This window comes from Cyprinus carpio, chromosome A2, assembly GCF_018340385.1.
Source record: "Cyprinus carpio isolate SPL01 chromosome A2, ASM1834038v1, whole genome shotgun sequence".
Classification (NCBI taxonomy): Eukaryota; Metazoa; Chordata; class Actinopteri; order Cypriniformes; family Cyprinidae; genus Cyprinus; species Cyprinus carpio.
Window position 1 is genome coordinate 17,026,897 of NC_056573.1, and position 15,065 is coordinate 17,041,961.

The 15,065-nt window shown below is 34.4% G+C and overlaps 2 protein-coding genes across 5 annotated transcripts in view; one reads left to right on the plus strand and one right to left on the minus strand.

Annotated features, from left to right (window-relative positions):
• astn1 (astrotactin 1) overlaps window positions 1–15,065 on the plus strand; it is a 584,917-nt gene that overhangs the window by 215,144 nt on the left and 354,708 nt on the right. The gene's annotated exons all lie outside the window — the stretch shown is intronic.
• LOC109067989 (pappalysin-2-like) overlaps window positions 1–15,065 on the minus strand; it is a 49,555-nt gene that overhangs the window by 15,710 nt on the left and 18,780 nt on the right. The window contains 11 exon segments of the mRNA XM_042775951.1: window positions 41–254; window positions 3,040–3,217; window positions 4,164–4,326; window positions 4,968–5,142; window positions 5,229–5,364; window positions 6,071–6,184; window positions 6,328–6,521; window positions 8,902–8,987; window positions 9,190–9,318; window positions 11,989–12,292; window positions 12,885–13,067. Coding sequence (XP_042631885.1) covers window positions 41–254; window positions 3,040–3,217; window positions 4,164–4,326; window positions 4,968–5,142; window positions 5,229–5,364; window positions 6,071–6,184; window positions 6,328–6,521; window positions 8,902–8,987; window positions 9,190–9,318; window positions 11,989–12,292; window positions 12,885–13,067 — 1,876 coding nt within the window.

Sequence of the window (15,065 nt, forward strand, 5' to 3'; positions counted from 1 at the left end):
GAATCAGTTCAAAGTTCAAACCATACAGACTGCAACTCACTTTCTTGGCTTTTTGTTGAGTGTGCCAGTGACGTAATATCCCGGGTTGCATTTATAGCGGCACACAGTGCCCACGTCATGCCCGCCACCAAGACACTGAGGAACTAGAAGTGTGGCATTGAGTGTGGAAGGTGGGTCCGGACACTCAATCTTGCAGTAAGCCTCTGGGTAGGACCATAGTCCATCCTCAAGACAAACCAATGTGTCACTTTCACCTGAAAAACACATCCCAACAAGAAAACTGCATCAAAATGGAACATAAATGCTTGCCTAAGACTATCAGTAGTTCACTGGTATACACACCTTAGTCAAGAAACAAACAAAAGTCTTTAAATATATAATTTTTCAAGGTATTTAAGGTTATTTATTATCTCTTTTCTTTGTCGTACCTATGACATAAATTCAAATAATAAGCAGTAAAGTTGTTTATATTTATTATATATATACATATATATATATATATATATATATATATATATATATATATATATATATATATATATATATATATATATATATTAGACGTAATAACAGAAGATTATGCAAAACTAATAATTTTCTTTTCAGTCATTCCTATATTAAACTTTTATTTTCTTACCTTAATATCATATCAGAATAATAATCACATAATCAATCATATCATATAGTTTTTACTTTATGTCTCCCCAAAATATTACAAGTTATTTTGGTACAGATATTAAAACGTTAATCAAAGAAGAGGTGTATTCAAGTCATTTTATGCATAAAAAGAATTATAATTCATAATGAATTAATATGACGAAACATTAGTGTCACAATACTGACTTTTATTGAGTTGGGAATTATACTGTACCTTTACATAAATGTGTTCCAATGATATGAAAAGCCATATATTTAAAAAACTTTCTTTTTCTATTAACTAAGAAGAGTTCTATTAACTTTATAAAATGCCTTTTGTGCACACGGTTCAGTGGCCCCTAGGGCCCATGTAATATAGGACTCTCTTAGTACTATTAAAGCAACATATCTAATTAGATTTTGTTAAAGTTTTAAAGCAATTTTATAGGTAAATAAAATATAATGATTTCTTTGCCAAGTTTTAAGGTGTCTGCCTACTTTGTATCTGTGCTTAAATTTAGCTATAACAAAAATTTTAGCTGTGCTTAAATTTAGCTACACCAAAAATGGATGCAAAATGCATTTTTCCAACATGCCTGAGAAGTTCCAGATACTTTATAAAGTGCATAATCGCTGCATCACTTTTGTGTGTTTCAACTAATGTCAAGTCATGAATAGATTTTAAAAACTCCCAAAGGAGCACTATAGCCCATCACTTTAACACATTATGGTACAAGAACCTTGCCATCAAGACCAATAAGCATAGCTACTCCGTGATGCAATGTGCTGGACCTTCCAGTGAAGCCACTGACCACAGACTGCACCGCTCCTTGCCAAAGAAATAAATTTGGACCGATCCATCAAAAGCCTGCATTTAAAATAAATACGAGAGTGTGAGGAGTGGCCCCTTAACCCCTGAGCCACCTTGCCTAAGTATGGCTCCTGCTATCCAGAGGTAAGAGTGCCAAGTGCCAGCCTGCTCTACGCTGTCTGAATTGAGGGGCTCTCTGGGGGCTTTAGTAGTATGGGATGATATGCACTCTTGTTTTTGCCTACTTGCATGTTTCCTATCTCCACCTGTGTGCTGTTCTCCTGCAGCCCGGGACTACTTTCCAATTTACAAAGCCAGGAAAGAGGGCAAGGACCACAGCCAGACTGATGCACAGTTTCTGAATGAGTGCAAGAACAACACTGACACACAAATGACTATATACTGTATGCATATAAAAGCACATACACAAATCTTAATATTTAGCTTAGCATGGTAAAAAAAAAAAAAACTTATTGATTGTTTGGAGTTCTGTAAACAATTGCTCTTTGGCTATCATTGTGGTCGCTCATTATTTGTGTCATGTAGCTTTAAATCATTAGAAGAGAAAACCCTCAACAAAAACCATAACAGAGGTGACAGCAACACATCAATAAAGTAAAAAAGAGCTCTGAATATCACCATATGCCAAAAAAAGAGAGATGAAAATAATTACAGCATAAAATAAAAAAGCAAATATTAAGACAATAATTTTGAAGAATAATAATAAAAAAACAGTAACCATGCATTTCGTACATGTAATATGATGTGTTTTAAAATATGATATAATATGACATGTCATGACATAATATAATATAGCGATTTCCGTGCAGTGTTTATCTTTTTGCAAGATTGTTTCTGAATGATGTAATGATATAAGGTAAAAGTAACACATAAGATAATAAAATCATTTAAAATCAAATCAATTTCATATTTTCATATTTCATAATCAAATCAAATGTCATATTTAAACAACAAGTAATAATAATAATAATAACAATAACAATTCCATTATTATCAGTGATTGTAGTATTATTGAGATACTATTATTGTTTTTATTAATATTTTGAATTTGTTTTTGTCATTTTTATTAGTTTTTTTTATATGCCTATATGAGTTTTAGTTATTTTAGTACATAAAGGTAAACTAAATAGAAATTCTAACTAGCCTTGTCAACTAACTGAAATAAAATAAGGTTAAGGGTGTGTTTTTTGTACATTTTATTTTATTTCAGTTAAAGTTTATTTTGTTTCAAGTAACCATTATTTTATGGTTTTAGGTTATTATTAAATATAATACAGTACAATCATTCAATTATTTTGTGATAATATTATTTGTTTATATGTTTGTAAGTGCTGGTTTAACTAGCAGCTGTGAGTCAAATGACCCCTGGAATGCCAAAAAGCACAATTATTTTTTGGATTTTTTTCCAGTGTACATGGGCAAACATGCAAGAAGAGCTTTTGTCATCCACAAATATACTGTTATTATTTTAGAAAAGAAGGCCAAAGTCTCAAAGAAACAGATACATGCACTGAATGTAAAGATTCCAAAAACCCTCAGGTCTCACACTGTAAGCCAGTTCCTGTCCTTACCTTGCAGGATTGCCGGGGCGTTACAGGAAAAGGTGCACCGCTTGCCAAATATGGTGCCCCAAGGACATGAAAAGGAGGCAAAGTAGACATGAGACTGAGGAGGTGGGCCACAGTCCACTGGCTGACAGCTCACTACACGGTCCCACACTCCATGCACACAAATCAGCTCTGCTTCCGTCTGAGGAGAGGACAAAAAACAGACAGAGGATTACAACAATTTATAAAGTCACAGTTTCATTAGGTTCATTAGAAAACATGACAGTATTTCACTTGACACAAATTAGACATTGTTTCGCTAAGTTATAAAATTGATGTGAATATATTTTCTTTGATAATTTGATGAGACATGTTTAATTCACAGACTTTGGTATTTTGGTAAATGTGAGCACAATTCGAGACAACGAACATGTGAACATAATTCTAAGTGTTTATGTTCTCCACAGTTACTGGAACATTTTGGTATTCTGCAAAATCTGAATAAACTAAGACATGTGGGTTCCCGCTCCTGTCTTCTAGAATTACTGGAGATGCTCTTGCCCTTACACTGCATTTTAGTAATTCTCCACAATAATTTAATCAACTATTTCACAATAACAAACAGGAATGTGATGATTTGGAAAATGTAGGTCACAAGACTTACAGAAGTAGGCCACTACCTTTCCTTTTATGTTTGCAAAATGTTTCTTGCTCCAAACAAGTTGTGAAACAGTCAAACTATTGAATAAACACCGTGTATATCTAATATCACCCCAAATTATCTCTGTTTGGACATGCACACATACTGTATAAATGGGCCTCCAGTTACGATGGACTTTCTGAATAAGGTGTTTACATGACTAAGCCAGTATTCTTAGAAATCTGAATAAGACGGCTGGCATATGGCTGTATTAATAAAAAAATTATTTGATCATTTAAACATGTTTACCTGAAGCACTAACTTAGTACTCATTTAATCTCACTGCTGTTTAGCAGAAACTAGATATCAAGGAGATGTGATTTTTCTTTCTTATAGGGATTATTGCAGAGACAGAGAGAGACACAGAGAGAGAGAGAGAGAAAGAGAGAGAGAGAGAGAGAGAGAGAGAGAGAGAGAGAAGCAGGATGTTAATAACACTTGTACGCACTTGATGAGAAGGAAGGCCCTGGCCATGGAGAACAGTAAGTGTATAGCCACGATGACAAGAAACAGAGCAGTGTTTAGAGTCTGTGACTGGAGTACAACGGACTGAAGCGTGTTCGATGTTTAGAGGACTGCATGATTTAGCACTGCATAGCTTATGCACACATCTGAGTGAGAAAAACACATGTTAATTATTATTTGTAGACATAGACAGACATCATATCCATTGTCAAACATGATGGAATTGTTTGTATTTGTGTCTCTGTGTAAGAGTTTCTTAAACAGTCTCCGTATACTGTAGTCTGTGTGATCCATTTTATCTTTTAATTTGTACACTACAATTCAAAAGTTTGGGGTAAGTAAGACTTTTTATATTTTTATTGATTTGAAAGAAATTATTATATTTATTCAGCAAGAACATGTTAAATTGATTAAAAGTGAGAGTAAAGAAATTTATAATGTTACAAAAGATTTATTTTACAAATAATTGCTGTTCTTTTGAATGTTTTGGCATGGCATAATTTACCATGACAGGAATAAATTACATAAAAAAACAAACACATAAATTAGAAAACAGCTATTTAAAATTGTAATTATTTTTACAATAGTAGTGTATTTTCAAATACATGCAGCTTTGGTGAGGATAAGTAAAAAAATTTTTTTAAAAATAATAATAATAATAATTAAAAAAATAAATAAAAATAAAATCGTACAGATCCCTAACTTTTAGTGTTTGTATCATGTGTTAATGCAAAAGTGTGTATGTGTGTGTGTTTGTAAGTCGTGGGAGACCCCACCCTCAGCGCACCCGGTCAGGGCAAAGGCGCTGAAGTGACAAGATGTACGCAATGCAACCGCCAACACCGCCACTTGAGAGGAGGAGAAGTTCAGCTGCACTGCTGAAGTCTGGTAGAACGGCACACTCAGGTTATGAGTCACATTCACCACTAGGGGGTTATACTGACATGAGAGCTCATACGAACCTGTGGAGAAGCAAACACAACAAAGTTCCTTAAAAAATACAAAGTTTACAATCTTTCCCAATTAAATTAAACAGATTATGTGTTACCAAGCAGGTGTTTTTTTCCAGTGGTGTCACACAGTTCAATGGTCACCGTTTTCCTGCAATTTTCCCCATGCCAACTACCATCATAGGCAAGATAAATAACAACAGAGGCTGCTACACCCGGTCGCTCAAATCCTACCTGCAAAAACAACGTATCAGTATTATTAGCAATTAATATATGGCTCCTTGGCTAACATAATATATGAACAGTGTGAGTAGCCATGATGGCATGATATATATACATATGAATGTCAAAATACACTACTGTTAAAAGTTTAGGGTTGGTAAGTTTTTTTTGTTTATGTTTTTGAATGTCTTTTATGCTCATCAAACCTCTTTATTTGGTCAAAAATACAGCAAAAACAGTCATATTAAAATTATCTTTCAGAAATCATAATAATATGCTGAAATGATTTAAAATTATTTCTTATTATAATCATTGTTGAAAACAGCGGTGCTGCCTTATACATTTTTGCAGGATTATTTGATTAATAGAAAGTTCAAAAGAACAGCATTATTTGAAATCTTTTGTAACATTATAAAAGTCTTTACTGTCACTTTTGATTATTTAATAAATCTTTTCTGAATAAAAGTATGAATTTATTTGAAAATATATATATAATAAAGAATAATATTAATAATAAATAAATTATATAAATTTTCTTTTATTTTACAAACCACTGTTCAAAATGTATTTGAAAACACAAAATATGCATTATTTATTGTCAAGGCTGTCAGCAGAGGGGGAAGCTAATGTTTATATCAAAATTGCCCAATATAGACTGAATAATCTGTCAAATCTGAAGTCTACACTCAGCGTTCATTCACTGAGCAAGTGTGTGTACCTTTAGCCAGACAGGCTGATCCTCAGTATAGTAACTGTTCAGATGGGCGGTACAGGGGCTCCATGCATCATGAGCTACTACTTCATTTATGTCAAAATACTGCGACTTGCACATCTGATGAGGATATCAAAAGAAAAAGGTATTTAAAATGTAAAATTTCATTCAAAACAAACATTAACAGATTTGTTTTATTCATTTGAGTGGTTCATTTAAGAAGATGTTCATAACGGCTAATGGATTCTAAACTGTTTGTGTACCTGAGTGAGCACAGGTTCCCCGGTGACCTTCGAGGCAGGGCACCTCTGGTCCTGATGTGAGCCTGAGGCAGAGGACGCCCACTGATCAGTGAAGCCCTGGGGAGTGAAAAAGCCACAGTCCTGGATGCTGGAACGTACTTCGAACTCCTCACACACTCCGTCCCCTTCAAAAACATAGCACAGGCTTGGCCGACCTGAGAGAGACAGAAAAAGCAAGTGAGAGTGAGCACAAACTCATCCTAAGTAACAAGTAATGACTCCACTGCCAAGATGTAATTGTGTTTATATAGCAAGTATGCGAGACTAGGCCTCACTTATGTGTGAATTGAAAATAAAAAGAATGTGATTCTACTGAGAGGATTAAATTAACGATCACACAAATATGTGGATGATGTCATGGCATATGAATGAGTTATGACAGAAGTGCACGTGGGGCTAAAAGGAGAATTAGCATGTTATTAAAGCGAATTCGTTAGAGAGGGACACGTGTGAATGACATCAGAGTCTTGTATGAGCTCTTGTCTGAGAATGCTGCAAGGTAAGAGGAAGGTGACTCATTGGTGGGAAACGCTTATCAAAGGCAAGGCGCTCAAAAGTGTTCTAACAACAAATTAAAAACACAAGCATTTGATTGGCCGTCTCTGCTGCAGAACAGCTGACCTAACCCACATGCCAGTGCCAAAGGATTTACTCCTAAGCTTTGTTGATCTTTGCTCCCCAAATACGAATGTGGAGATAATATATGAGAGCTCCTAATGTGGCCTTAGAGTAAATATCACAAAAAAGCCATTCCTGAATGCCCTAAATCCACAAAAATGCGGTTACATGTTGAGTTTATATATGAGAGCTCCTAATGTGGCCTTAGAGAATCGCTGGCCACAAAAATGCGGTTACACTGCTAGACGCTTCTCATGCATCACACTCACAGAAAATATAGTGCTTTCAGTCACGAAAACAACGCTGACTAAATTGTTGAACTATTTGCTTTTTTTCTCCTAACATTTCCTGAGTCTTTCTGTACTGCATTTACTCTCACTCAAGTACATTATGTAACAGATTGTTATGATTGTTAAGAAGATCAATCGCAGTTTACAGCATACTGTACATGCAATACTTTGAACCATTTCCAATAGTGTGATGACATAAAATATTGATTAAGATGATCTTGATTATAAGAAATACCACCAGCTGTGTTACAGTAAATGACCGAAAAACCACAGTTTGGACTGGATACTTAGAAATCTGGACTGAATCTTTGAATACCAGCCTAGAAATAAAAACAACAGTAAGATCTGGTGATCCACAACTCAGCAACACAAGAGAACAAGTATTTTGACTGTCAGTATACTGGACTTCTGGAGTAAGTGGAATTTTATAATACATTATCTATATTGTGTTCTAAAAGAATTAGGATGATGTGTAAGATGTATTTATGTTTATTACAAAAATACAGTAAAAAAATTAATGATTGAATAATATTAGTTTAATATAAACTGTTTAAATATATTTTAAAATAGAAACAAAAAAACAATACAAATCCTGAATTAACTTGCATCATCACAAAAATATTTTTATTAGCAAAGTTTCAGTCAATCGACCTTCCTCAGACCTTTTCTAGTTTATATTGTACTTTCATCCCACGTACCTACAAATGATTTCTTAACAAATTCAAAAATGTAAATCATTCCTATGATGGCAAAGCTGAATTTTCAGCAGCCATTACTCCAGTCTTCAGTGTCACATGATCCTTCATAAATCATTCTAATATGCTAATATGGTGCTCAATAAAAATTTCTTATTATTAACTGTAACAGTTGTCCTGTATACTATGTGGAAACAATGGAAAAAAGTAGGATTTTTTTTGATGAACGGAAAGTTAAAAAGAACTAAATGTAAAACAGCATTTAGTGTAAAAGACACTGTAAAATGTAAAATGTAAAAAAAAGGACTAATGAGAGAAATAAACTTACTTTAATATTATGCAACATAATGAAAAAAGACATTTTCTTATACACCTATATATACACTACAATGATTATTATAAGACACCCCCTAACAACAACAACAACTAAAGTTGTTTTAAACAACAAGGGAAATGTTTATTAAGAATTTATGTATTTTGAATTTATGTACATATTTTGCTATCTAACATGCAACAATTAACTTTTTTGTTTGTACATTTTCCCATCTGGAGATTACAGTCAATTATTTGAGCAATGAATTTGAACTCCAGAGTAATGATACTCTGATTCTCTGTATTAGGGACTTTTGCAATGGGTGCTAGAAATACAGTATAATGACCTCCACATTTCCTTCAATATCACTGTGATAAACTGACTGCCTAATTCAATATGAGAGAGAAAAACAGTAGCAGAGGAATCCGAATCTAAAGTAGACAGCAATATTGTATTGTTTTGTTTTTGATTGTTTTGTTTTGAGACCTGGTTATGACTATTACCCAGGTTTATTGTCCTGTGTGGAAGTTTCCTGGCGCTTCTGTTGTGGTGTTTACAGTCTGAGGGCCAGAGTTTTCAGTGGACAGTCAGAGTATTTGTTTTTATGAGTGTGACTCACCATGACATTTGAAACCTGGTTCAACTTGGCATTTTTTTGAGCAGCCGTCTCCATTTAAGAGATTCCCGTCATCACAATCCTCAGTCCTGTGGGGGAGAGAGAGTGATGCCAAAGGTTACAGTTATGAAATAGGTGGAAAGTCTTTTGCTATGCTTCAAAACACTCAAATATATATAAAAAAAGAGAGAGAGACTCAAACAAATGCTCAAAAAATATGAAACATTCTTTAAAAATGACTAAGGCACATGACATGCAAACCCTCTGACGGACCCTTAAGTTTATACTGACCCCTGTAGTGTGCCATCACCACAAAAATGTTCTCCATGAATGTAAACCAAGCCTGGGGAAAGTTCACTGAACAAACCGTCTGACTCCACCTGGATCCTGTACAGGTACTGAACGTCCCTCTGCACATCACTAAGCACACAAACACATTCAGATCCAAATATGCACAGTTAAGCAAAAAGCAAGTGGTGAGACCACTAAGCATTTAGAATGAATGAACGAATGAATGAATGAATGAATGAATGAATAAATGACTGACTGAATGAATGAATGAATGAATGAATGAATGAATGAATGAATGAATGAATGAATGAATGAATGGATGAATGGATGAATGGATGAATGATGGATTAGTGGTGGTGATTTTTGTTAAACACCAAAAACAAAGTAACTGGCAAAATTGTAGTGTAGTAAATTGAAATTATATTTAGTGATAAAGTTACATTTTTCCAACTGTAATCATGCATACTATATATAATTATACTGACAGTGTTGAGCAATATTAGAGATAGAGGTGTCTAACCAGAAGCAAGTTAAAAACGTCTTAAATTAGTTTCTTACATACATGCAGTTTTTCACTTCCAGACTGGATTAGAGTGAATTACTTGTGGATTATTGTGATGTTTTTTTCAGCTGTTTGAACTTTGACGGCACCCATTCACTGCAGTGGATCCATTGGTGAGCAAGGGATTTAATGCTAAATTTAACGTTCCGATGAAGAAACAAACTCATCTACATCTTGTGTAACCTCGATGGTCTGAGGATGTGTACATTTTCTGCAAATTTTCATTTTGGGGTGAACTATTCCTTTAAAAGCAATCATAAACCATACTAAAGAATCACAGAGATGCTGATTTTCAGCACAACAGCTCAAATGCACAATATTAATCTAAAATATGCTGCAGAAATACTTGATCTAAGCTATATTTATTCTCAGTATGATCTAAAATCTATTCTTGTTAAAAATGGAAATGACATTTTAATGTCAAGGGTATCACTGCATGTCAAACTGTGATGTTCCTCGGTGTATCGATCTGATCTGATTGTATGACTCTATAAAAAGAGTCTCACCATGACTGGCGAGGCTTGTTTGATATCAGTCATTTTCCAGACGGTGGTAAGAGGATGCCTAGTTTACTGAGCATCATCTACTTGCTCCAGCGGGTCTTATTACTCAACAAATTGCCCTTATTAATTATGGATTACTTCCAGGGACAGAGAAGGGGTAGAAAGACTATTTAAAACTATTGTTCTGAGGTAGCATAGGACGTTCCAATGAAGGATTCTGTGCAAGTAATAAGATAAAGTCATATTTATTTCTTCATAGCATAGCCAGTTATAGAGAAAGGCAGGGACCTACAGCACAAGACCTCCTCTGGTAAGGTATAACATATTTTATTTGGCAATTGTAAACTAGAATAGCCATTATTCACATGAAAGGAGGTTTTGACTCTATCGCCTGTATCCAACTATTAAAAGCATTCAGTGAAAAACATCATCCAAAAAGTATTATTTTGACCATTTATTTATTTATGATAAACATATTAAACTAAAATAAATAAATAAATAAATAATTTAAATTACATTTTAAAGTAGTAATATTTCACTACGATACTGTTTTTACTCTATTTTTGATCAAATAAATTATTTATTATTGGGATTTTAAGGTTTTTTAAAATCCGACTACAAACCTTTGAATAGTATTCAAAACAAAAAAAAAATTGATCTTTATTATTATATTTATTTATTTATTTATTTACTATAACAAAATCACACACATATCCAACAAAATTGGGATTTAATATTAATGTGCCATAAATGTTGGCAAAATCCGCAAACCTCATATAAAATGAATAGGAAATAAAACGGTTCATATAATGTTTAGTATTTTTCTTTATTTTTTTTAAGATAAACATTTTCTGAAGGTTAAGCACCTCCCTTCACTGGCCTCTTGTTACCTTACTCATTTCATGTCAAGTGCTTTGTTTTTGCTGTAGACCTCACGGTGGCACTGTAGCCTACTTTCCCACAAACCCATCTTCACTCCAACTCCCTTTTTCCCCTCTACTTGTTGTCAATCTTTTGTCTCCCATGCCAAATGAAAGGTCTCTCACTTACTGCACACTAACTACATCAAGCACACAACTCCCTTCAGCGACAGATTGGAAACAATTTCAGATGAGCTACAAACAGCCATGGGTGTTTACTGTTTCTACGGGTAAAGCGGTCACATTTGGTTTATATTCCAGGGTTTCATTGTACCACTCTCTCTCTCTCTCTCTCATATGCAATCTGTCTTTCTTTCCTTTCCCTATCCACATTCCCAGTAGAGTTTCCATCTTTCTGAGCTTACAGGACTTGTGGAAGGAAATTTTCTGGATGTGTTACGTTCTCTTATCCACACTATTAATCTCTGGACATTTTGACCTATTGCAAGACAACAATCCAGTGCCCGTTGATGAATTTGTATTGGAGCAAGCAGAATAAAATGTGAAAATATATGTAAAATAAATTGGCTACCTGTTGATGCTTTTAAAATTAATGAATAATGAAATGACAATGTCACATCCATGATATTGTTATTCTTCTTGTTGTGTTGGCTGTGAAAATAATTTTTTTCAGACATTGCTTCGAAAAACCATTGCACAATACTTGAATAGTGATACGCTGAAGATACAACTCAATGACAGTTTTAGAAACACAACATGTTCAGCATTTATGCTTAAGCCACACTTAAAATAATACTCCCAGAAATGCTGTAAATCGATGTTTCAATTTTTTTACATATATAGAAATTCTTACCTGTCAGTGTATGTGGGTTGTTTGATGATGACGGGACTCTGGTCCTCTCTGATTGGTGGTTCTCTGAGCACTCTGTAGAGAAGGGGGCGGCAGCTGGAGCAGAGAGGATTTTGGGGCCGCGAGGTCAGCAAAACAGCATCGATCTCGAGCTTCTTATCAAAGGTGGAGATTTTAACAGCCTTGACCTTCTTACTAGTGTGTAAATGGAGGGTCAAAGGAATGTCACAGGAAGCATGCTGAGGACCTGTGTGGACCATCTCGCCATTTTCCGTTATGAACATGATATTAGCAATTGCCTTTTGATCTGTGGGAAAAAAAAAAAAAAAAAAAAAACAGAAGAATTCATTCATATAAATCATTCATACACTATCGTTACAATATCGTTTGGGGTTGGTACAATTTTTTTTTTTTTTTTATGTGTTTGAAGTCTTTTATGCTCACTAAAGTCTGCATTTATTTGATCAAAAATACAAAAAATGTGAAATATTATTACATTTTATTTAAAATATATTTTAAACTATAATTTATTCCTGTTAGGCAGAGCAGAATTGTGAGAAGCCATAACTTCAGTCTTCAATGTCACATGGTCCTTCAGAAATAATTTTTATTTGCTGCTCAATCATTTAATATGGTGCTCAAGAAATATTCATTATTATAATAAATGTTGAAAACAGTTGTGCTTGATATTTTTGTTGAAACTGTGATTGGAAATTTCAAAAGGACAGCAGCATTTACCTGAAACATAAATAACAATGTAAAAGTCTCTCACTTTTGATCAATTTAATATGCTTTTGCTAAATAAAAGTATTAATTTATTTCTAAAAAAAAAAAAAAATCTTACTGATGCCAAATTTCTAAACAGTAGTGTATATTAGTCAGGTGTTTGATGTACTCACTGGCTGAGGTGTAAGTGATCCATACGGTCAAACTGTCAGGGACAACCGGATGAAGGAAGTGCAATTCCAACAGGCAGCCCTCAATCTGGGGGCACGGCGTAGTCATGTTGTGCTCATAGAGGTTAACTTCAGGACTCCAGGCTTGCATGCTGGGCTCACATGGCTGGTACACATCAGGGATCCCTGCAAAAACACACGCAAACCACATCCAAAGCCAAAATGAAAATACTGTAACTCGCCATCAAAAGCTAAGAATCTTTTTGGCAAATGGGACATACACCTGGAAGAATGACATAATTCATTACGATAAAAAGGCATTTTAGCCTTAAAACGGGCATTTCCATAGCAATGCATTCAAAAACATGACAAAATAGTGGACTGCTTTGTACACCGAATTTATATGTGCACTCTGTCCTGAAACCTCATATATGATGAATGTATGACTTTATATATGAAGATTTGGAATTGATATGGCATGCAGCAAATACACATGCTACACAAATTGAGCTCCCACTCACAAACGATTCCTATAGAGACGGATGTTAGCAAGTTGCTAAGCTAACAGAAGAGTAGTCCAATAAGCATTAAAACAGATAGAATACACAAAAAGTCAATTGAGTAACTGAGTAAAAATCATAAAATTTTTATTGATCATTTTCAGTAGTGAATTAAATTTAAATTGTGTTCATCGGAATGCATTCTGGGATTGGCTTCTTTGTCTATGATTTATATGATTCTGCCTTATTAGGATTAAAACAAGGAAGGCAGCATAACTAGGTTGCAAACCTTTTTAGAACAGCATTTGCATTAGGTACGCATCTTAAAATGCTGCATCTGCAGGCAGCTCACTAGATTTTTTGAACTAAGCAATTCTGTGCTTTTATCATGAACAACCATTTAATCTCTTGAATCTTCAATCTTCTTATGACAATTTTGGAAAAAAGACAGGATGGGAGGCTAAGAGGGAGAAACCGAGTGAAAGGGAAAACAGAAAGAGAGAGTGTCTGGGAAAAAACACATGTCTTGGCAATGGATGTGAAGCACATTTCCCCAGACCTCAATCGATCGTAAGACCCAGGTGCAACTTGGCAAAGGAGACAGATTGACGCCTTAATTTGGACAGACAGGGCTCACAAAATAATTTATTAAACTAAGAGTTAATGCCTTCGGTGGCCTGAAGAACAGGAGTAAGACAGGGGAAGATAATACCAGGAGATCCCTGGGGCGGCACTCTTACATGGGTATTCAGGGGGACTTCGGTGGTAATTATCTATTAATTATATTTGCGAAATTTTTTTGTGATTTTTTTGTGTGTATGATCAGTGGATTAGTAGAATATTAATATTTTATTGTACTTTTTTTGTACAGCTTTGCGATCCAAACACTTCAAAAAGTTCAAAAGAGCACATTTTATTTGAAATAGAAATCTTTCTTAACATTATAGATGTATTCACTGTCATTTCTGATCAATTTAATGCACCCTTGCAGAATAAAAGTATAAAAAAGTACTTATCCCAAACTTGTAAAAGTTAAGAGTAAATCGGCTCTTTATAAATAAGTATATTTATAAATAAAATGTAATGAATAATGAAAAATATAGTAAAATGGGCAAAACATTAAAGAAAAAAAAAGTCTTAAAGTGTGCTTGTCTAGGACATTGTCCTGTCAGAATATCATGTTATTTATACTGATTTGCTTGTTTACTGGATGTTTGTACTAAAGCAATCTCACCCTGCTTGCAGCCAAAAACAGTCTACAGTTTTTCCCTTAATAAACCTGTAATAATAAATTAACAATAATAAATATAATTTACATAGAAAGGAGATAAATATAGCCTGGTTAAACTGAACTGCAGGGGGTTAATTAATAGGTAAGACACTTTTGTGCCCAAACATGCTGAAGTGACACAACTGTTTAGTGAACTATTGTGTATTAATGTAAAGAGCACAAGTCTTAATTTCAGGCCATGTGAACTCTCTGCCTCCAAAAAGTTTTACAATGATAGATTAAACTGTATTCCAGGTCGAGAGTGACAGATAGACAGACAGCAACCTTGAGTCACAGAGCACTCCTTTGCACCCAGTGTGACCTCACATGTGTGGATGTGTACAGGGTAAACAGCAGCAGACTAAGGCAAACCATAATTCTCAATTGGTCAGATAAACAGAGCAAGGGCCTCCA